Source organism: Dipodomys ordii, unplaced genomic scaffold (assembly GCF_000151885.1).
Source record: "Dipodomys ordii isolate 6190 unplaced genomic scaffold, Dord_2.0 Scaffold77, whole genome shotgun sequence".
Lineage (NCBI taxonomy): Eukaryota > Metazoa > Chordata > Mammalia > Rodentia > Heteromyidae > Dipodomys > Dipodomys ordii.
This window is the reverse complement of record NW_012267293.1, coordinates 4,909,203-4,933,042: the sequence shown is the minus strand read 5'-3', so window position 1 is coordinate 4,933,042 and position 23,840 is coordinate 4,909,203. Positions and strand designations below refer to the sequence as shown.

General features: G+C 47.1%; 1 protein-coding gene across 5 annotated transcripts in view; it reads left to right on the top strand.

The window, feature by feature from the left end:
- The window catches only part of Map3k4 (mitogen-activated protein kinase kinase kinase 4), a 77,898-nt gene extending 55,537 nt beyond the window's left edge, over nucleotides 1-22,361 (top strand). For 3 of the 5 annotated variants that reach the window (XM_013024578.1, XM_013024577.1, XM_013024573.1), the window contains 11 exons: nucleotides 3,649-3,745; nucleotides 7,925-8,025; nucleotides 9,085-9,165; nucleotides 12,370-12,561; nucleotides 13,931-14,001; nucleotides 14,714-14,830; nucleotides 15,991-16,150; nucleotides 17,581-17,703; nucleotides 18,735-18,841; nucleotides 20,131-20,310; nucleotides 21,641-22,361. In XM_013024578.1, the coding sequence (XP_012880032.1) occupies nucleotides 3,649-3,745; nucleotides 7,925-8,025; nucleotides 9,085-9,165; nucleotides 12,370-12,561; nucleotides 13,931-14,001; nucleotides 14,714-14,830; nucleotides 15,991-16,150; nucleotides 17,581-17,703; nucleotides 18,735-18,841; nucleotides 20,131-20,310; nucleotides 21,641-21,661 (1,250 nt within the window). In that variant the 3' untranslated portion in view covers nucleotides 21,662-22,361. Of the gene's footprint in view, nucleotides 1-3,648; nucleotides 3,746-4,505; nucleotides 4,671-7,924; nucleotides 8,026-9,084; nucleotides 9,166-12,369; nucleotides 12,562-13,930; nucleotides 14,002-14,713; nucleotides 14,831-15,990; nucleotides 16,151-17,580; nucleotides 17,704-18,734; nucleotides 18,842-20,130; nucleotides 20,311-21,640 lie in introns of all 5 variants that reach the window. The other 2 variants (XM_013024575.1, XM_013024574.1) reach the window with 1 other exon arrangement.
- Nucleotides 22,362-23,840: the final 1,479 nt, after the last annotated feature.

Genomic DNA, 23,840 nt, shown 5'->3' with positions numbered 1-23,840 from the left:
CCCCAAAATGAAAATCCAGAACACACAAACATTTTATAAATGATATGTTTGCTGAACACATCTTTATTTCTAGAAGCATCCTTTATAGCTCCAGAAAATAGCCTAATAACAGGTGTTCAGTATGGTTTGTATTTTTTTAACCTTTAAAATTCATTCAGTTTATACAAACTTAGTTTCTCCTGTCTACTATGAAGATGAAAGTTATTATTTGTAAAACTATTTGAGCATTTATATAAAAGACTAATGGGCTTAAGCCCATTATCATAAATAGAATTTGGTTTTCTGATCTATATGATCAATAAACCATTTTAAAAACATTTTACTATTTAAAGATTCATTTTCTTTATAGAATAGTTACAACTAGGAGAACTATTATAAGCTTAGAAGATATCCATTAAGAAATTTTTCAGTGTAAAAGAAATCACCAAAGACTAAATATCACATAGTCCCATAATCCACAGGTAATCCCATACCTCCATCTGAGGTCCTTCAGTATACCTGTCACCTTAAATGCTGTTGACACAGTGAGTGCCCAGGTGGTTCTTTGTCCCCTCAGCCACTCTGAGCATTGCCAGATCACCTGGGACCCAGGGCAGCTCATTTGATGCCCTTGATTGCATTTTCCTGGAATGCATCAAGTAGGACACCTGAGGAAGATTAACTATGGTAGTTGACCCTGGTAATTAACCGTGTATGTCCCCCACAGACTTTCGTAAAAAAGAGACGTTCACAAAAACTGGATTGTCACCTTCTGTCGTTATTATTCTTGCTTATGTTCTCTTCTCCTTTAAGCGTGGAAGTAAAAGAACAATATGGTGGTATATATACTATACCCTTCTGTGTGTCCTGTACCTCGAGTAATTACACTAACACACTCTACCCTGCCCTTTTCTGTTCTCAAGTAAGCTCACAAGTATGTATAGGGCCACCTACTGTATAAAAGTTGAGTCATACTGAATAGTAATACTTTGTGTTTTCTTTTAACCTGACAATTGTTGAGATCGCTCCATATCAGGTACATATCTAGTTCATTCTCTGTACTGCTACACTGTAGCCATCATATATATACTGAATATTTTCTTCCATTCTTTACTATACCATTCTTTTCTCTGTTTGATGCTGTGAAAAACATCTCCATAATAACTGTTTACCACTAGTAAAATTTGAAGTTCTGTGTTTATTGGTTGTTGACTTTTCTCTCCAATGAAATGTTATAGTTTTGAAACATTAAATATGCATCCTTTTAAAATAAAAATTTTAATGCATTGAGAATATTATGCATTGTGCAGTTGATTTTTTCTTTCTTTCTTTCTTCCTTTTTTTTTTTTGGTCAGGTGTGGGGCTTGAACTCTGGGCATGTCCCTTAGCTCTTCAGCTCAAGGCTAGCACTCAATAACACTTGAGCCACAGTGCCACTTCTGGTTTTCTGGTGGTTTATTTGAGATAAGAGTCTCACAGATTTTCCTGCCCAGGCTGGCTTTGAACTGCAATCCTCAGATCTCAGCCTCCTGAGTAGCTAGGATGACAGGCCTGAGCCACCGGTGCCCGGCTGTTGTTTTCTTTTTAGTAGAGTGCCTTTATACCTTCATGAGAAAATGTTGTAGTAATTGTTGACTGAGTAGTTCCAACTGTCTTTGCCAGATAATGACATCATCCCCATCAAATTTTTCCCCCCTCTTTTTTTGTACTAGGCTTTGCACTCAGTGCCTTACACTTGTTTGGCTTGTTTGCTTGCTCTGCTGGCATTCTACCACACTTTCAGCATTGCTTTTTCCTAGTTATTTTGGAGATGAGTTTCCTGCCTGGGCTGGCTTCAAACCATAATCCTCAGATCTCAACCTCCTAAGTAGCTGGGATTACCATGCAAACCACAGGTGCCCACCTAGCATTCCTGCTCCCTTCCCCCCATTTCCTATTTTTGGTCATGGGGTTTGAACTCAAGATCTAGGCACTATCCCTGAGCTCTTTGGCTCAAGGCTAGTGCTCTACCACTTTGAGCCACAGCTCCACTTCCAGTTTTCTGGTGGTTAATTGGAGATAAGAGTTGCAGCCTTTTCTGCCCAGGCTGGCTTTGAGCCAGGCTCCTCAGATCTCAGCCTCCTGAGTGGCTAGGATGACAGGCATGAGCCACCAGCACCTGGCTTTTGCCTTTCTCTCCCCCGCCCCCCGTCTACCCCCTTCTCTCCCTCCCTCCCTTCCTATCTCTCCTTCCCCCCTTCTCTCTCTATTTAATAAGAATAACTTTGTTACTATTGAATTACTCTCTTGTGTTAAAATAATAAAGCAGAGGCATTGCTGGATGCTTATGTTTTTATTAATAACAATTTGATTTTTGTTTTGCAAACTTGGAACTTCACATCTCTATAAATTTGGTGCTTCTGTCTTTCCTATGTAATGCTTCTAAAAGGAACAAAACCATGAAGTGAGAGATGTCCATTTATGAGATCACACATGTAGACTAAAATTAGTAATGTGTATTAAAAATATGACATTAAAAACAGCCAAGAAAGGCTAGATAGTTAAAGAGTGGACGAGAAATCGTGTTAGAGCATGATGGGCATTACTTATGCCCAGCAGTTAGTGAGAATGTGGAATTGTGAGCATTTTTGTAATTACTGAGATCTAGTTTTAAACTTTCATTTTAATTTTTATCTAACTTTAAAATTTTACCTCAAATTTAATATTTATCTTTTACTAAAATACTTGAAAGAAAAAGGGAAAAATATACTCTGGAAAAAAAAAAACCAATTAACTTGTGCCCCATCTGCCTGGTTTGGCTTTATTCTTTTTTTAATACTTTATCATTTAAAGTTTTCTTTTTCTAACATGTTATTATTATTATTATTATCTTTAAGTAGTTGTACAAAGAAGTTCCCATTCTACAAAACAGCACATGAGTACAAGATACGAGGTGTCTGACAATATTGTCACCCGTCACTCCAACCCATCCCTTCTCTCACCTGGTTTGGCTTTAAATCAATAAATCTGTGTTCTCAAAAATAAAAAACGACAGTGACCGCCCCCAACCCCCACCCCAATAGAGGGCCTATTGAAATGTCTCCACAACCCAAACTTTTAGGCTGTAGATGACATAAAGAAATCCTTATAACGAAAGTGCCAAATAAGCCACATTTTTTCATCATGTCTGAAATGACTTTTGTCATTTATAAAAATGTTTTTGAGCCAGGCTGGTAATTCATGCCTACAATCCTAGCTATTCAGGATCTAATCTGAGAACTGTGGTTTGAAGCCAGCCTAGGATCTTCACTTGACCAGCAAGAAGCTGGAACTAGAGGCGTGACTTCAAATGAGTTAAAAACCGGAGTGAAAGATGAAGGCTGGGAGTTCAAGCCCCAGGAATGGGATACACGTGCGTGCATGTGCTCACGCGCTCACGCAAGCACGCGCGCGCGCACACACACACACGTTTTTGGTGGAGAAGAACTTGAAGAGAGCTTTATTGACTTATGAAAAGTGACATTTTTTCACACTGTTTGTACAGGTAATTCATTGTCTGCTGATAAGAAGGGTTTTGTTTTTGGTCTCTGACAATTGAGCGGCATTGTGCTTACGCGTGTGTGCATGCTGGGTTTGATGTTTTCTGTTGTCCTCTTTAACAAGTTGCATTGTTGCCCTTTTCTCTGACAGCTATTCATCGGAACAGTCCCCGTCCTGTGAAGGTGCCTCGATGCCATAGCGACCCTCCTAACCCACATCTCATTATCCCAACTCCAGAGGGGTTCAGGTACTTGGTGCTCCTCCAGTCATTTGCTTCTCCAGTTCTTTTCTTCATGCATGCTTTGTTCTTGGGACAACTGGGTGCTTGCTCTGGAGCTCAGTGCTTTTTCAGTCTTCTTGTTCATTGCATTTTAAAGATCTTATTTGCATTGTCTTAAAGACACTGCAGTGCCTTGGGGCAAAAGAAGACATGCATATTTAAAACAGACCTATACCTTTTAAAGTAACTTCCTTTCTCAGCTTCTGTATAACCTCCAGCTACTATATGCTTTCTGGCTTTGGAATAAACCTCTCCTTTTCTTTCTTTTAAATTGCCTTGAGAAAACAGTTTTCTGTGTGCACAGTAAACATTTGCAAAACAACACTGCACACCCCTAGGAGTGGAGAGAGCTGTAGTGTCCCTCCAGTCTCCCTTTCATGACATACGTAGCTGTGACTCCTTAGCACTGGCGTGGACTCCTGGAATGTGCTGGCATTTCTGTGTCTGGGAAGTGAGCACCCTCTGCCTCATGTATCATTTTTGCAAGTTGATTTTATTTGACAGGATTTGTTAGGGAAGAACTACACTGTTTTTGTTTTTTTAAAGCCACTGAAAATAGGTTTATTCTTTTCCTTTACACCCAGACCTAAATCTTGAACAGCAATTTGCATTTTCTGTTTTAAAATAATTTTCACTACTGCGCCATGTTTTATTTTTGGTCGAAAACAATTTGCAAGTCCATCTCCATTTCTCACTTGTGTTCCTGAAGCTTTTCTTCTCCTCTTAGCACTCGCGTGCCTGCCGATGCTCGGAGCCTTGGCAGCCCAGCTGCTGCTGCTGCTGCTACTGCTGCTGCTGCCGCCGCCACCACCACAAGCACCACCAGCCGCGCTGGCCCCTGTGGTGGTGACTCTGTGCTGCCCAAACCCATCAGCAGTGCCCCTGAGACCAGGTAGCCGCACTCCGCCAGCACCACGCCACCCCTCCCGTGCCCTTCTGCAGGGTCCTCAGAGTGTCACGTGGGTAACAGGGCTTCTTCCTCTGTCCTGTGAGGAATGCTCAGGGTCCCCTGGAGGTTGTCACGGTCCCTGACCCTGGTACCAGCCAGAGTGTGTGGGCCAGTGTGAATCCTGTTGATTTAGAGTGGTAGCCAGCCATGGCTCCAGGGAGGAAATCCCAGGGGAAAGAGCAGGAATACTGCCGGAGGGGTATGAAGCAAGGCCTCGTGAAGCCCATCCCTAGCAGTTAGTTGCAAGGCAGTTCAGAAATGGTAGCCTGTTAATGTTAGTAAGCTGAAGATTTATTTTAGGAATATGTTTTCTAATATCTATTTTCTATTTCCCAAATTATAACTAATTATTGATTAGAAGTAGTTATATAAAAGTGGCTTAAAATGAGTTCTTGAAGTTTGAGTATTATTTCTATTTTTTTTGGGGGGGGGATCTGGTCGTTGGACCTGAACTCTGGGCCTGGGCGCTGTCCCTCAGCTCTTTAGCTCAAGGCTAGCGCTATACCACTTAAGCCACAGCGCCACTTCTGGCTTTTTTCTTTTTGCTTATGTGGTGCTGAGGAATCGAACTCAGGGCCTCATGCATGCAAGACAAGTGCTCTACCACTGAGCCACCTTCCAGCCCAAGTTTGAGTATTATTTAGCAAAATACATTATTACCAGATAGCTAGCAGAGTTTTAGTCTATTAAGTCTTGTAAGGAGGGACTTGCAGGTTTTTTCCCCCCATTCTAGTGATTTTGTGTGTGTGTGTGTGTGTGTGTGTGTGTGCTTAAGTTCCCTTTGCTTAACAGAGAAAGGATTTGGGTTTCTGAATTCCATCTCTATATTTGAGCAGAATATACTGCCAGTGTTCTCACCTTCTAGCAAGGAGAATGACAAAACTATGGGTTGAGGAAGTGGTGCTGTGGCTCAAACGGTGGAGTGCTCGCCTTGAACTGAAGAGTGCAGAGATAGCGCCCAAGCCCAGAGTTCAAGCCCCAAAACCGACTTAAAAAAACAAAAACAGAAAACTATGGGTTGAGGATGATTTGATCAAAAAAGACACAAATATGATGGAACTCAATGTTTAGCTTCTAGATAAAAAGCAAGTAATAAATAGGAAGATGACTAATGGCTTTGGAATTTAAGAGACTAAAATGTTTTTATACTTAGGTTAGCAACAGTCCAAAATTTCTGCAAACATGCCTGGCCTTCTTATTCATTAAAATAATTAATAATCCTAATTTTTAGTGATGAATACCGATTGCTTTACAAATGTCAAAATACTTTACAGCTTAAGCATCTGACTAGAAGAAAAAGCATTAACAATTAACATTGACCATGCTCCCGTGTGTCCATTTTTTCCTGTTGACAGCGTTTCATGACATGGATATCACACTCTCTCCTGCCTCCTTGGTGAGGCGGAGGCTGTTTTTATTAATGCAGTGCAGGTTAAGGGATGCTCAGAAGTAGCTGGGAGCATTGCCCACTCCCGCCACATCCTGCGTCCACATTCAGACCTCGGTGCCTTGGCACTTGTGGTGCAGCGAGCACCTGTGGGGCAGAGCATTTACATCTTGGGGCGGGGGGGGGGCGGACGGAAATGCCCATTGTTGTCTTTTCCATGAATGTACACTGTGGTTTGCATAGGCAGATTTGTAGTGTGCTTTTCATAAGTATTGGCCTTAAATCTGAACATGTTCGGCATCTTTGATACCGAGCAATTCTAGCATGCTATAGTGCAGTTCGTTTAGGAAGGAACTTAGTTTACTTTTGGGCTAGATAAAGCAGAGCTCACCCGCACAGATGCCCCTGTGGGTGTCTGTGAGCCACGTGCCCGCCCCCGGGCCTGTGCCTGCTATCACGTGAGCGAGGGTGGGCCGTGCTAATTGTCATGTGTTCTGTGTTGCACAGGCACACTGTGCATGCCTGAGAGAGCCTGCGGGGAGACGTTAGCACGCCCTGTGCACGCACAGACACAATAGCATTCAGTTCACCGTGTCCCACTGTGGTGAGCGCCTTAAGGTCTAGTCCACAGCAGGCTGGCTGCCCCACAAGAGCTGACTTAGTCTGCAGGAGCTTTTCTAGCTGGCTGTTACACCCTAAAAACGGAAAAACGTGCAACCCACCACCTTTCCCTCTCACCCCACCTCCCGCTAGTTGTCAGACATTTGCAACACACACCCTTTTGCTGAGTATTTGCTCTTGTCTTTTACCCTTGCAAAAATCTCCAAAGGCCCTGAATTGGCTGAGGAAGGTAGAGGTGCTGAGGCGCAGTCCCAGGGCCTGTTGGTCTCAGCACCAGCGGTGCCGCGTTCCTAACGCACTACATGGCGTAGTCACCCTCTTCACACCTAACACACCCTCTGGTAGGTCGGAGGGCTTAGGAAACACAAGAGTGGTACATATTTCATCATTTGTGCTGCAGAGTTTAATAAAGATACAAATGCTACCATAGTTCATTATATTGGTCGTTTGAAAAACATACCCAGTAAGTAATAAACTAACTCCATTTATATTTTTAATACTTCCCTTACTTAGTTCTAGCTTTTACTCCTTATGGGTTCATTCCATTTGCTGAACATTTAACTTTATTCTGGAGAAGCAGCTAATAAACTGCATTCTTTAATACAAGCTTCCTGCTCTTTTGTACTTTCGCTTGGCTACTTACTGCTTGAAAGTCATTAAGCATTCCTCTCTGTTTTTAATTATTATTATTTAGAGATTTGGAATCTTTTGAGCCATGTAATGATTTTAGTACCTTAAATATACTTAAGTGCATACATCTAATTTGATGGTAACTTTAAATACTGGCCCAATTTGTCGACTATATTTTTCTCTATTCTAGGCTTAAATTATGGAGCTTTTCATTATGTCAGTCATAAAGCAAGCAGGGTTCCATTTTCTTTCTCTCTTTGTTAATGTACAACAAGATGCTTGCAGGCAGGGCTGTGGCTGGCGTCTTGGAGGATGGGTTCCCTTGATAGCTCCAGCCTCTCCTCACAGCCTCCAAAGGGAGCTTCCCTCGGTGATCTCTGCTCTGCTCATTGGAGTGATAGTTTCTGTGGGGCTGCCCATGAGATGCCGGCCGCGGCCTTGCAGCCAATGGTCAAAAATCCCTGGGGGTGAGCAGCACCAGGCTCTACAAGAGTCGCACACACCTTTCCTTTGGAGTACTGTTGAATTTGATAGGTCAATTCTTAAAAATACTGAACAGGGGTTCCAGTGTCCCTGAAAACGATCGGCTGGCTTCCATTGCTGCTGAACTGCAGTTCAGGTCACTGAGTCGACACTCAAGCCCCACGGAGGAGCGTGAAGGTAAGTGCCAGGGGGTGTCACAGGGACTCCTCCTCCCCCTCGTCCTCCTTCTCTACTTCCTCCTCCTTTTCTTCCTCCTCGCTCCCTCCTCCCACTTTCCTTGTGCTGGAAGGGTAAGAAGCCAGATAGGGCTTTGTGAGGAGACTGAACCCTGAACGCCGTGGCTTTTTAATATGGACGCCTTTCTAGCTCTATGTATTGTAGGTCTAGTTTTGTTACTTTTAAAAAATGTATTTCTTTAATCCTGCCTGGAGTATTTTGTTGTTGTTGTTGTTGGTGGTGGTGGTGGTGGTCGTAGGGCTTGAACTCTGGGCCTGGGCACTGTCCCTCAGCTCTTCAGCTCAAGGCAGGTGCTCTACCACTTGAGCCACAGTGCCACTTCCAGTTTTCTGGTGAATTATTGGAGATAAGAGTCTCATGGACTTTCGTGCTCAGGCTGGCTTGAACCAAGATTCTCAGATCTCAGCCTCCTGAGTAGGATTACAGGTGTGAGCCACCGGCTCCTGGCTTAGAGTATTTTTTTTTTTAATCCTGGCATAGCCTATAATCATAGCTACTCAGGAGGCTGAGATGTGAGGATAATGGCAGATAGACTAGACAGACTCGTGAAACTTTTATCTCTAGTTCACCAGCAAAAAGTCAGAAGTAGAGATTGTCTCAAGTGGTAGACTGCCAGCCTTGAGTGAAAAGCTGAGTGAGAGCTTAAAGCTCACAGTTCAAGGCCCAATACATGCAAAAAAAAAAAAAAAAAGTATCATCCTGGCACTTCAGTTGTTGAGTGTTCTCACTAAAAATACAGAAGCAGTGCGGGCTTGTAGATGGTTTGTGTGTTGAGGCAGGGCAGAGGCAGCACCGTCTGCACAATGTTCTGTGGTCTGTGATGTGTGCAACGTTTAATGCAGTAGAAATCTTGTAACTTGTCTGTCCAGCTTTCGAACTTGTTAGGAGTTAATCACAGAAGGCGGTTGATGGCAATCACTGCCGTTCTGCACTTCACCTTGCTCTTGATGTATTTATCTCATAAGTATTAATTTTTTGGTGTGAAAATGCTTCCTGCAGAGCCGGCCTATCCTCGGGGTGATTCAAGTGGGTCCACGAGAAGAAGCTGGGAGCTCCGCACACTTCTTAGCCAGACCAAAGGTAAGAGGAAGGGTGGTGAACTGAGGCTGTTCGGCATTAGATGAGCAGCTCCAGTAAAAGCTCTAGCTTCTGGGTTGCTAGACTTTCTTATATTAGTGTTGTGATCTCCATTGTACTCCTGTACTATTTGTGGGCAGTGCCTATTTTGTGGAACAAATTACAAGCTCTTTTGGGGGAAGGAATATGTTTTATTCATCTTTATTTTTTAATTTTTTGGTTGATTGTAGGGCTTGAACTCAGGGCCTGAGTGCTGTCCCTGAGCGCTTTCGCTCAAGGCTAGCTCTCTACCACTTTGAGCCACAGCACTACTCTGATTTTCTTGTGATTAATTGAAGATGAGAGTCTTAAGGCCTTTGAACAGGCTGGCTTTGAACTGTGATCCTCATATCTCAGCCTCCTGAGTAGCTAGAATTACATGCATGAGCCATTGGCTCCTGGCCTCATCTTTATATATATATACATTTTTTTTTTGGGTCCGGTCGTGGGGCCTGAACTCTGGGCCAGGCCGCGGTCCCTCAGTTCTTCAGCTCAAGGCTCTACCACTTGAGTCACAGCACCACTTCCGGCTTTTTTTTTCTTTTTGCTTATGTGGTGCTGAGGAATCGAACCCAGGGCCTCATGCATGCAAAACAAGCACTTTACCACTGAGCCACCTTCCCAGCCCTCATCTTTATATTTTTAAGTAGCTTAGCACAGACCTTTAATAGACTAGTGTTTGTAAATAATCATTTTTATGCTGAGTAGTTGAGGGGAAGATTTTATATTAAAAATTACGTGATCAGTCAATTTATTCAAAAGAATGAATAGTGGAATTATCCCAGCCTAGCACTTTACGACCTACAGAATGTTTTCACTTACTTTGTTGCCACAGTCTTGAGCAACAGGCAGAGTACATCATTTTCTCTTTTCACGAAAGATAATAGATTCTAAGAGGCCAAGTAATTTGTTCATAGTGGTGATAGTAATTGGCAGAGCTGGGACTAGAACACACTTCTGGTCCAGGAGTGGTGTGTAATGGTTCCAAGAATATTTTTCCCCAAGGCCCACAGGGTTCTGGAAAGATCTCATGAGCAGAAGAGATTGAGCTGGCCCTGGGGGCGGTAGGTCTTCAGTAAACCATAAGGCAGCCCTCAAGAAGAACTTACCTGGAAGTCAGGTGGTCTCCAGTGGCCAAAGGCCTTACCGGGTGGTGACAGACTCTGTCGGCTTCCAAGCTGCTCATGCATTCAGCCAGCAGCTAGATAGATTATCCTGCTGGCCTGAAGTAGTGCTGAGGTAAACCGTTAGCATGCTAATTCCAGGGTCTGGTGTGAGTAATAAGTGTCAGCCTAACCTAAGCCTTATAGTGGGCTTCACAAAGGGAGCGGTGCCAGAACCAGCCTGGGTACAGCAGCTGGCGCATGCAGGGGCTGGCATGCAGTCTCCCAGGCCTCCTCCCGGTCAGGACGTCTCTCCTGTAACAACAGTGCCTAGATACCCAGCTTTCACCGGGCTTTTCCAAACAAGCAGGCGATGTGGGGACCACCAGAAGAGTTCCAGTTCACAATGACATATTAAAAGGCCAAGAAGCTGGAGGAAAGCTAACTGTTTAAAGAACAAAAACACAAAGCGCCTCTCTAAGAAATGTTGGCAGTGGAGCGACTGCCGCCTCATAAACTGAAAAGCTTGTCTAGAGTGGGGCGGACTTGCTGCAACCTGTATTGAGGTGGGAGAAATAAACCAGGAGTGATTGTAAAGCAGGGTGCAGTGTTCACACCTGTAATCCTAGCTACTTCAGGAGGTTGGGAGGATCTCAGCTCAAAGCCAGCCTGGGCACACAGACCCGAGAGACTCTTCTCTCCAATTTAGCAGAAAAAGGGCTGGAGTTGAAGTGTGGCTCAAGTGATAGCGTGCCGTTGGGAGGGAAGAAGCCGAATGAGAGCCTGAGGCCCAGAGTTCAAGCTTCAGCACTGGCAATAAAAGAACAGGAAGTAACTTCACTTTTCAAACTAGCTTTACTGTATCTTAGTCTGGAAGGATCTCTGCTAGACTAGTGAAGTTCTAAGGAAGCTAATTAGTTTTCAAGTTTTGGGTAGTGGGACATTGGTGGGAGGTAAATTGGAGTGAATCTGATGAGCCTTTAAAGGGAAAGTTGGAATGGAATTCGGGTCACACATAGTAAGGATGGTAATGGAAGTCACTAGTTCTGTATATGTACGAAATCCATTGCTGCCTGAAGCCATGGTAAAAAACAAGTTGGTGGGACAGAGCTGTAGACCCTCAAGGGCAAACCAGGTTGCAAAGCCAGGTGGTGTGCATCGATGGCGGTGCTCTGCTCTCCAGCGCACATGCTTGCTGGCCAGCTTCAGCTCTACAAGCACGGCGTTACTTTCCTCAGTTCCCCACTACTTCCCAACCAGAAACTGAAACCTCTTCTCATGGCATTCCAAATGCTACAGAATTTGGACCTAAATGCTAAACACACCTTTTTTCATTTTTAGAGAGTTCAATAGCATTCCCTTTATATAAGTATTTAATGTCTAAAGAAATCACTTAACTTGCACATGATCAAGCATCCAGAAAATGCTGAGGCCAGGGTTTTTGCCCCAGGCTCTGTCTCTCTGTTCCGTCCTCCCCCTCCTCTGGTGGCTCCTGGGAAGAGGTGTGCATTTCAGTTGGGTGAGGTGAGAAGGTATTGAGCTGAGGGCAGCCAGTGAGTAGCATTGGGAATCTTGATTCTGACTTGTCAGGATCATATATATGGTAAGAGAAGAAAAGTTAAACAATAACAACAACAACAGAGACCCAACCAGAGGAGAAACTAAACCCCATTTCTGCAGGGCCTCAGATCCCATGTGATGAAGGGGTTTGGATTGCTGGTTAGTAGGTGGTGGAGAACTGAAATAAACTAGGGACATATCATGGCAGATTCCTTGTTTGTTGTACTAGCAGTGAGTGTACTAATGGCCATGTGGGCTGGAGAGAACAGCAGCCAGGAGACAAGCGTGTGGGGAGGTGGTCTGGTTTTGCCTTCTAAGTTGATGGTGCCTTATGCAAGGGGTGCCCACTGGATTAGTACACACTGGAAGACTAGTTGTGATCTGAATACACCTGCCTTGCTGTAATGGAGAGCTAAGGTAGGTCCCTCTGCGCTCTCTGTTACGGTTGGAAGTTTGACTTCTAAACAGTGACAGATGGGACAATTGATGCCAATTCTCTCTGCAGACACAGCTTCCAAGCAAGGACCCATGGAAGCTATCCAGAAGTCAGTCCGGTTGTTTGAAGAAAAAAGGTATCGAGAAATGAGGAGAAAGAATATCATTGGCCAAGTTTGTGACACTCCTAAATCCTACGATAATGTCATGCACGTTGGCTTAAGGAAAGTGACCTTCAAATGGCAAAGAGGAAATAAAATTGGTAAGGAAACCCAGGACCATGCGCAGGGGTGGCTTCTGGGAAATAGCAGAACTCGCGCTTCCTTAGGGTAAATTTGTGCAGCCGTTTACTTTTAGATATAACAAGGTACAACAAATATTTTTGTAGATATAAATGAAATTTTACAGAAGTGACCTGAGGATTTGGTGCTCTCACTTGCTTTTTCACTAATGACTTGTGCCACACTCCACTCCCAGCGTTTTTTTGGTTTACTGGAGATAAGGCTCACAAACTTGTCTGCCATGGTTGGATCCAGACTATGATCCCTAGATCTGAGCGGCCTGAGTCACAAGGATTACAGGTGTGACCCCTGGTGCCTAGCTTTGTTTTGTTTGTGTTGTTGGTGTGGCAGGCCGGGTTTGGGCTCCAGGCCTTGCTTGCTAGGACAGCGTGCTCTGTTGCATCAGCCGTGTTCCCTCAGCCTTCGTTTTCTTTTCCAGACAGGGTCGCCTCAGTTCATGACCCTCCCTGGCTCAGGCTCCCAATTAACTGCTGACTAGATGAATGAGGGAGATGGGGGTCCGTTGGCCTTGATCCACTGTCTTCCCTTCCCTACCTCTCAAGTAGCTGGGATTATAGGCATAGGCCATTAGGCCCAGCTAGAAAACAATTTTAAGTATAGTACATTGACTAGTTTTGCTTAAAAATTTTAGAAGTTTTTGGTGAATACTATTTTTATCTATTCTTTTATCATATTCCCACAAGAATATTATGAGAGTCTTGACATAAATCAGGTCAAGATGATTTTCTTTTTCTAAAATACTACCCACTTAATTTCTTGTATATAACTTGGATAGATTGTGCGATATGTCAGGTCCTTCCTCATTTATATGTCAAGCATTCAGGTCTGAGGGGCCCTGAACATGTCATGAACAAGGCCTCTGGACCTCAGGGAGGCGGGGTGCCTTGGAGCTCTGTGCACAGTCCAGTACTCCTCAGATGTTAGTCATTGTCCTCCCCGCTGGCGTTCACTCGTAGACCCCCTGGCTTCAGTGTCCCAGAAGGACCGGTGGGAGAAGAGCATCCTGCGCTCCTGGCCCTGCAGCAGGGCGGCCGGACAGGGCTCAGGTGTGCTTCTGTCCACCCCCTGGGACCCCTGTGCAGCCCAGCTGCTGTGAGCAGCAGGAGGGCTCGGCTTCCTGTGTCTTCTGGGATTCTTTAAAGCTGATTCTTAGCCATTTAAAGATAATTACAGATAAGAGGCATAAAGACTGCAGGTATTTGGCAACATCGAGAATTATTTTGGTTCTTACAATAGTAAATGATAGTAAAGCTAGTTAGACACACCCATACACACCTAGCTTTACTAGGGAGCAAGTCGCATGGCTCAGCCTGTATGCTTTGTTTGCAGGAGAAGGGCAGTATGGGAAGGTCTACACTTGTATCAGCGTCGACACCGGGGAGCTGATGGCCATGAAGGAGGTGAGTCAGGTGGGCCTCGGTGTTGGATGACTCTGAGTGGTAGGGACTCCTTGAACACACTGCAGTTCTTGTGCATGCAGCTGCCTGAGTTCTCTCTGGGGGAGTTGCTAGACCTAGGTCCCCTGTTTTACCCTTCAGTCAGGTCTGACCCTGCAGCTTTCATGGCCTTTCCTGCCCGGCTGGCTTTGAACCATGATCCTCAGAGCTTACCCTCTTGAGTAGCCACCGGCACCCGGCTTCACCTCACGTTTTAATGATTTGGAATTCAGCCCTCGCTGTTACATTCATTTGGGTAACCACGGTTGCCTTCTGGTGGTGTGGGTGAGCTCATGGTGCTTGGTGAAGAAGCAGGCGCGGGAGCCCAGGTGCTACAAGGCAGTTACAGGTGGATCCCAAAGGAGCCGCGGCCTTTCATTTCTGAATCATCAGAGCCAGTGGTTGCTACTGAGCTTAATGCTTCGGGTGATTTAGTTTGCAGTGTGATAGTGATCCTGTTACTCATCATGTCAGCTTATATGTGAAGAGAGTCTGCTTAGTGTTCTTAGAAACCGTTAAGGAATAGTCCGGAAGTAAAGTCATAAACACACTGACCACGGTCTTGGGGGCCTGGACAGGGACAAGGTCGCGGACAGCTTCACAGTGTCCACGCCGAGATGCTGTTATTTCTAGGCTGTGACAGTGTTCATAGTAACCAGCAATTTTCTTTTCATAGATTCGATTTCAGCCCAATGACCATAAGACTATCAAGGAGACTGCAGATGAATTGAAAATATTTGAAGGCCTCAAGCACCCCAACCTAGTCCGGTACTTTGGTGTGGAGCTTCATAGAGTAAGCCGCCTTTCATCACACTGTCCTGTGTGAGGGTCAGACAGAGTGCCGAGCGGAGCCTGTTCTACATCAACAGGTCTTCTCATTTCAGAGCACAGTAACTTTGCCTAATTATCAGGAAATCTCCATGCGTTACATCATTTCTGCCTTCTCTCTGAAACTAGAGGCGTTTCCTTCCTGAAATGTAAGTTGTAGACCGTAGTCATTCACCTGACATTGTAAAGCCTTGAAGCCTGTCTCCCGCCAGCCAGAAGGTTCTTCTCGGTGCCCCGTCCACATAGACACCCTGTCCACATTGCTGTCACTTCTTACTCCTTTTCTTGTTTTTTTGTTTTGTTTTGTTTTGTTGTTGTTGGTTGTGGAGCTTGAACCTAGGGCCCTGGGCACTGTCTCTGAGCTGTTTCACTCAAGCCTAGCACTCTACTACTTTGAGCCACATTTCCGATTTTCTGTGATTAGTTGGAGATAAGAGTCTCACGGATTTTCATGTCCAGGTGGGCTTTGAACCACGATCCTCAGATCTCAGCCTCCTGAGTAGCTAGGATGACAGGTGTGAGCCACCAGAGTCTGGCTAACTTTTCTATACTTGTAGTGCACCACTAAGTGATGCTGACTTTCTTCTCTGTGCTTAAAGTTTTGTGAGAGGAGAAAAAGTTAAAACCTAGACATGCTCCCCGGTCCCCTGCATTGAGGGAGAGGGGTGGTCCTGCACTGGTGTGAGCCAGCGCTTCCAGGGCTGTCGGGTGCTGATCGTGGTCATGTTTTCACAAGTAGAGGATGTGTGTTAATTCTCAATAATATACATACAAGGACAATAACATACAAGGACAGCCTGTTGGTCCCTGAGACCACAGGGCAGGTTTCATCTCAGGATTGCTCCAGTTGGTTCACTGTGATTTGGAGGATCCAAGACTCTCCTACCTCCAGAGAGGAGGCGGACAGCTGTCTGTGCAGGCAGGCAGACATGGCAGCTGTCTGTACCGGGAGGCAGATGTGGCAGCCATCTGTGCAAGGAGACAGCGTCTGTGCAGGGAGGCAGACGAGGCTGTGTGTCACACTCAGGACGGCCAGCACAATAACCACCCGAAAGGAGGCTGACTCTGGGGCAGGGCCTCAGCGTCAGGAGAGCCGTAAGCAGGGGCCCCCTCTCCCTCCCACAGGAGGAGATGTACATCTTCATGGAGTACTGTGACGAGGGCACGCTGGAGGAGGTGTCGCGGCTGGGGCTGCAGGAGCACGTCATCAGGTTGTACTCGAAGCAGATCACCATCGCCATCAACGTCCTCCACGAGCACGGCATCGTGCACCGCGACATCAAAGGTAGCTGCAGAGGCCCCGTGTCCCGCACACGGCAGGGGCTTCGAGGTGCTCATTCCCACAGGTTTTTTCCTCCCAGCAGATACCTGAGCATTATTCTCCTGACCAAAGGGCACTGTGCCCTCCACGGCAGGTCTTTGTTTCTGTGGGAAGGCTGTCCACCTGTGGAGTGCCTCAGTCAGAGCTCGCAGCACTGTCTTTGGAGATGGGCATAGTGTTTATTGGCACCAACCTCCAAACGTGTCTGCAAGTGGGTCCTTCTTTCTCTGCTGGCTGGAGGGGAGAAGCTGTGCTTTCGTCCCAGAACCGCCACCGTCTCTGTGCTTTTTCCACACCATGGCCCTGGCCTGGGAGTCCAGGAGATATTTAAAGCCAAAGAGTCATTTTGCCTCTAATTGGTCTTTCAGTTCCATTCGGTCGAATAGGTTAACCTAAACACATTGACTCAGGAATTAGCCTGACTTCAAGGACCAGATGCAGTCTGGTGGGCTGTTTGGAGTCATGCCAGAAACAACCTTGGTCTGGGAATAAGAATTCTTCACGCTTGCCCTCAGTCACTCACCTGTGCTAGTCTTGGTTGGCGACCTGCCTGTCCAGCACATGGCTTTGCTGGCTGGTCGTTCTGGCCTTTGCTAGGTTGACTATCACACCATGGCATTGCCCGTTTGTAGATGTTCTGCCAGAAACTGTTCTGAGCGGTGCATTGTTGCAAAGCACTATCTTCATGTTACATTCCTCAGCATAAAGGGAGTCTGAGTCCTTGAGTCAGCTCGGCCCCCTGCCGTCCTTATCCGTGCTTTAGCACCAGCTGGCTGGGAGCCACGGTAGAGCGGCTCTGCAGCCGTCCCCGGAGGTCCCCCGTTCCCATGCCACTCCTGTCCGTGTGCCCCTTCTTCCTGTGGGAGCCGCTGACTGTGTTCTGCGATCTTGTCCGCGCACACCCACAAGCATCATCTCATGTGTAATTCTCTGAATATATCTGGGGTGTTGTTTTGAGAGGGGTATAGGAGGAGCTTTGAACGCCTCCTGCGGGCTCTCTCATTGGCTTTTTCCATTGGAGGCTGGTGCTCTACCACTTGAGCCACAGTTTCATTTCCAGCTTTTTGGTAGTAAATTGGAGATAAGAGTCTCACAAACTTCCCTTCCTAGGCTGGCTTGGATCCGAGATCCTCAGATCTCAGAGTAGCTAGGATTACAGGCGTGAGCCACTAGCACCCTGCTCTGTCTGAGGTTTTAATGTCAGAATTTATGCATGCTCTTCAGGTCAGAATTTGTTGGTCCTATCTGTCTACCCTAATGTTAAGTTTTGTTGCTTTGTATGATTGTGAACCAGGTTCACAGGCTTTCTGTGACTGGTGAGTGGAAATTCTGGTAGCTCAGATCCACAGGCTGTGTGGTCTCAGGCCGCTTAGTGACTGCTTATTTCTTGTTAGGTGCCAACATCTTTCTTACTTCATCGGGACTCATCAAACTGGGGGATTTTGGATGCTCAGTAAAGCTGAAAAACAACGCTCAGACCATGCCGGGAGAAGTGAACAGCACCCTGGGCACAGCAGGTGGGTGCTCCGCTGGTCTGGGAGTGCGGGGTGCAGCCCTCACCTTCCTGTCAGTGCAGCCCTCAATGGTAAGGGCTCTCCAGTCCCGAGGAAGGCTGTTTCCTCCATACCACCGCCCATGTTCGAGTGCAGGTGCCTGACTGGTGAAGTGAACTGAATTTCTCCTTTAAAGCTAAAAGTGGGGGAAAAAAAGCCTCTTTTCTTCCCTGAAAGGCTCTCTTTGTTGTTATTTCAAGTATCCTAATTGAAGTAACATTCTGGTTAAATGGTCATTTTTTTTTTTTTTATTGTGAAAATACTATACAGAGGGGTTACAATTACATGGGCAAGATAATGAGTACATTCCTTATCAAGCATTGTTGCCTCCTCCTTTGTTTCCTCTTCCCATCCCTTCCCCCCGCCCCCCCCACTCCCGGGTCATTTGTTTTAATGATTTACTGTCATAAATTTTTTTTTATCATACTTTTCAAGTTGAAGTTCCTTATTTCATTGTGAATACAGTTTATCTGAAAATTTGAACCTTTGAAAGATGTCTATTAAAAGAATTCTATCCCTAAAGTTCTGTTGAGCACACTGACTAGACGCAGGTGTTTGTGATGTCACGTAGACCTTTGGACTCTGCCTGTGGGGAGAGACTGTGGCTGTGGCTGGCAGAGTGCTGCGCTGCGCCCAGCACGCGTGTTTCATTCTCCCCAACTGCCGCTAGAGACTAAGCGCACTCACATTCACCTTACCTTGCTCTCTGGAGGCAGATTTCCACAGTTGTGGGCAGGGGACACTCACAGATCACAGCTGCGTCAGCATAGCTGGTGCCAGGCAGGCGCGCTGACGGGGACTCCTTATCAACTGAATGGGTCAGCGTGTGTGTGTGGGAGTTTCAATTTCTGTTTTCTGAAATGTTTGTTTGCTTTAACCATTCTGAGTCATAAATCCACAAATAAGGTGGGCTTACTGCGTGTAACTCAGGGAATGCTACATTGTTGTCCTATCATATTAACCCATTTCTGCCACCATATCTTTGACCTTTCCAGCGTACATGGCACCAGAGGTCATTACTCGTGCTAAAGGAGAAGGCCATGGGCGTGCAGCGGATATCTGGAGTCTGGGGTGTGTGGTCATAGAAATGGTAACCGGCAAGGTGAGTGGAGCCTACACCTGAAGTTTTGGGGGTTCCGTAACGTTAACAGAGTATTTGTGGTCATTTTATTACTCATTATGATTAGAGGTTAGAATTTGACCTATGAAGAAATACAGTAAAGTAGAGAAAGGGGCCAGCTAGGAAACAGATGTTTGTAAGTTGTATGTCATAAAGAGCTCTTAAGAGTGAAGTTAAAGATATGCAAACTCGGAGGAGCAGCAGCTACCAAGAGAAATGAAGCCCCTAACCCTCTCCTACACACAACTGGCTCATGAGTGCTTACAGCAGCTTTCTTCATAGGGGCCAGAACCTGGGAGCTTTCTTCAGTAGAGAAGCAGACACCAAGCTGTGTAACTTCCACACAAAGGACTATTATCCAATGATTGAAAGAAATGAGCTGTGGATCCCCGATGGACACGGGAAAGCTTATTACATTTGTGTGACTAGGAGAGGAAGGCTGCCTGCTCTTTGGTTCCACCTTTCAGACGTTGAATGGGAGACAGCATGCTAGGGATAGGAAAGAGAGGTTGCAGGGGCGGGGCGCTGGGGCGGGGATAGGTGGGATACAGACCAATACCGACAACCTCAGAAAGGTTAAAGAATCCTTGCAGGTGTTACTAGGAAACCAGTGAAATCGTTATGCAGCCACCTCACAGCTTTGAAAGTGTGTTCAGAGACCATTCTGTCTGCGGTGTCCCAGTCAGAGAACAGGAGAACAGACGTGTGTCAGAGGAGCTGGCAATCAATCACCGAGCAACAGCAAGCAGATTAGAATGTTGCCCAACTTAGTGATTCCCTGTGGGTCTCGCTGCTCCTCTGCACCATGAAAAAATAGCAGTACACTGGTAGTAGCTTATGATTGAGCAAGTTGGTATATTAAAGCATTCCAATGAGTGAACTGTTGCATTTTAAATGCTCTAGTAGCATTTTTACATTGTGTTGTACGTTATATCTCTTAGTTGTAGGATGATGGCTTTTTAGGTGATACTGGACGAATGCATAGTGCATCCTCGGTGGAGCAGGCAGACTGTGCTGGGCACCGTGTGTACACCCATTCAGTCCCACCCATTCACTAGTGTGTTGTTTATCCTGCTCTCATAACCCAGTGAGAGATGCGATAGTTGTGATGGAGACTGTGTGGCATTAGCCTCCAATTCTTCAGCATTTCCCGACGGAAACGTTGCTGATCCATTGTAGATAATCGTTTGTGGTACCTGAAAAGAAATCAGGCATTTGTGTTTTTTTATGGCCTGTTAATATTAAGACCTCCTCATTTCCCTGTTTTGTAGAGGCCGTGGCATGAATATGAACACAACTTTCAGATTATGTACAAAGTGGGGATGGGGCATAAGCCACCGATCCCCGAACGACTGAGCCCCGAGGGGAAGGATTTCCTCTCCCGCTGCCTGGAAAGTGAGCCGAAGCTGAGGTGGACGGCCAGCCAGCTCCTCGACCACTCTTTTGTGAAGGTTTGGCAGACTTCTGCGTTAGTCTTCTTTGTGTTTAAGTATCTTAAGTTCTGTTCTGTTTTTGGTACTTAAGGAAGTTTGGGAAGTTAATTAGAAAATATCCACATCTAAAATGGAAAGAGACTGGGTGCCTGACGCCAGGAGTTTTTGTTTTTCACTTGGAACGTGTTGGCCAAGGTTCTACGTAATGTACTGTGGTGGAACATTGGAAGCGCACTTGTGGTAGTTGAGTGGGGTTTGAATGAAACTGGCTGAAAGCACGCTCTCTGCCCTGTGAGCGCGCACACGCGTGTGTGTGTGTGCGTGTGTGTGCGCGCGTGCATGTGTATGTGGGGGGGGCGTCCTCGGAGGACAGAGGCAGGCTGCTGCTGAGCTTCGCTCCTGCATCTCTGTGCCATGTTGTATTAAGAAGAATGATTCCGTGTGGCCAGAGGCCCTGGGTGAGATTTTTCTCCACAGTGAGCCCCTGGCCTATATGGGGGTTCGTCAGCAGGAACTCGAGGCGTGGACTCGGTCAGTCCTCGAGGAGCTGTGTGTGGGTGAGAAGCAGATGGAGCGAGCGTAGCAAGTGATAGCGCCAGGAAAGTATGCGGGAGCCGTGTGAAGGAATTTCAGGCTATTGTGGCCACCATGTGGCAGAACAGCGTTTTCAGAAGTTGTTTCGTTTAGGATCCGGGGTGGGTGGGGAGGGCTAGCTTTTTGTCTTTGGAGGAGGGAGCACGGCCTGGCTGGTTAGAGTGTGAGTTGAGGCAGCTTGCTGGCGCGTCTCTGGGTCACGTGGGTTCCAGTCAGCACTGGAGGTGGGCGCAGCTGGTTGAGGGTGGCTGGGGTGCGTTCCAGTGTTCGGCGTCTGATGGGGGTGTAGATGGACATCTGAGCGTTTGGAGCTGGCTGTCGAGAGGACAGTGGGCTGAGCTCCAGGGTTGGTTTCGAACGTGCTGCTGGGGGTATGTAGAAAGGCGATGCAGGGGCCCGAGACCCAGAGAATAGAGCTGCAAGGCTCGCGTGGGTGGCGCTGCTCCCCTGTTCTTGGGGGTTGAGGTTGGGGAGCAAACACCTAGATTAGCAGAGACATCAGGGACCCATAATAAAGAACGTGAGGTAATCAAAGTATTTCGACCTGAGGTCTCACACTGGAGAAGCGGCTTCTGTGGGCAGCTCCAGGCTTCCCAAAGCACTGCTCCAGCACCTCCTGCTTGCGCCTGCCCAAGGCCTGTCCAGCAGAGTACCGGCTGGAGTGAGCCTGCCCTGGGCCATCTCGCGAGCCGAGACCGCACATGCGCGCCTCCCACTGCGGCAGCTCAGCTTGCTCTCTCCTGTTCCCTCACAGGTTTGCACAGACGAAGAGTGAAGCTCACCCATCCCTAGCCGAGGTGTGTGTGGACCGGAGAACCTGTGACTCCGTGGTTGAGGGGCGTGTGGACCGGAGAACCCGGCACTCTGGCTGGGGCGTGTGTGGACTGGAGAGTGTGTCCGCAGCCGGCGAGTGTGTGGACTCAGAAGCCCATCAGTCTGAGGCGCTGGCACGTGTGGACTGGATTGCCGTCACTACTGTATGTAATATTTACATGAAGATGCTGGGAAGCAGCACAGCCCTTTAACCCTCGGGACTGAGGACTGCAGGGCACGGGCATCACTTCTGCTGTCCCCCCGTGTGTCGCGGGGCCCTCGGCGAGGGCATCTATAAGGTTAAAGAGGCTGCACGTTAAGTGCCATTACTACTGTACATGGACCATCGCCTGTCTCCGTTCTCGCGTGATTAAGAACCAGGGCATCAGTGTAGTGTGTTTAAGCTTCCTGGGCTCACACGACGTTGTAGTGTTACCCGGTGTCGTGGACTGTTTTAATCTCCCGTTACTCGAGTGCACTGACTGTGAAACCTTTCCTTCCTGTTGGCAAGCTGCAGGTTTATCATGCAAAAGGCCGGTTAGTGAAATTTAAGAGAAGCTCTTTTTTCAATAAATGGTTTATTTTAGGAAAGCTGAGTTCTCCTGTGTTTTGCCTGTTCCCAGCCGATGCACAGCCAGCAGTGAGGAGCAGAGCCGGCCGCCCCGCTGTGCTGGCAGCTCACACAACACTAATGGTGTCCAGTGGCCTTCCTCATCATCTGCTGGTAGCCAGCCAGCTGAGAGACAAAGCGTGCCTTGCTGCCACGTGGGGCTCTGATTATTTTGAAATCGAGATGTGTCGGTGCTAGGTCAGTGTACACAGTGCTGGGCGAGCTCCATAGGAAGCCTCCCTTTCAGAACGTAAACGGATGCAGTCTGCCTAGCCAAATTATATGTCATTGACAGTGTACTTTATTTCCTTTTGCTATTAAATTTTTTTTTTTAAGATTGACCTAAAAGCTTCCTGGCATCATTTTAGATCACTGGCTTGGGGATAGAATAACACTGAACCTCTTTCCGGGCTGTTCTGCAGAGGTCTAGCTACAACTAGCGTGGGATGGGAGGAAGAGGACCGTGTGTCTCACTGTTTTGAAATCTGTAGGTGCTGTTGTCACTCAGCAGAGCTCACTTCATATTCACGCACTCACCCGTGCCAGAAATACCTTCCCTCCGTGGGACATTACGTTACGGTAGGACTCGCATCTTACCCAAGAAAACTCGGTGCTACTCAGCTCTGCAAGGTGTTCCCAGACACTGCAGAGGTCTACATAGGTGGTTCCTAGCTACTGCTTAATCATTTCACAGCCTTAAGAGTAAACCAGGCCAGGCTGCAGCGTGGAGGAAGACATCCCTTGGAGAGCCGTGTGGCTCTCACCGGCGACTGTAAGGTACTTGTTCGCTGTGGTGTTCAGCAGTTATTTTTAAGAGCAGTTCTTCATTTTACTTGAGGAAAGTCTCTGAGACAGTGGGAAGTGAGCTGTGTGGCTTCTCACGCCGCGCTTAATGCAGTTTCCGTGTGCCTGGAGGCCCGGCCCTGCCCGCGAGAGCGGTGGCCTCGTGACAAGCTGGCTATTTAGGGGTGTTTCTGATACCATGGTGTTCTTGACCAAAATAATGATCATGTCACCAAGTGCTGGTCTGACTCTGTACAGTTAAGGCTCAGCCCCCAAAAGAAAAAAGTCAAAACGTCGTTCTGTTTAATCTCATTCTTCCAGCCAGTATCTTCTATATGAGTGGGAAGAACCCAGAAAAGAGAGAATAGACCCCCAGCCTGCACCTCTGTGACAGCCTGGCAGAGGCAGAAGAGGGCCCCCAGGAGCACCTGCGGAACAAAGCAGATGTTTTAGGCACTGCCCCGGCACGGCTTGTGCCCACACTCAGGTGCCGTGCTGATGGGATGCACCAGTCTCAGGCTGCAGGAGACCAGGACCGTGCTGATGGGATGCGCCGGTCTCAGGCTGCAGGAGACCAGGACCGTGCTGATGGGATGCGCCGGTCTCACGCTGCAGGAGACCAGGACCGTGCTGATGGGATGCACCGGTCTCACGCTGCAGGAGACCAGGACCGTGCTGATGGGATGCGCTGGTCTCAGGCTGCAGGAGACCAGGACCGTGCTGATGGGATGCGCTGGTCTCAGGCTGC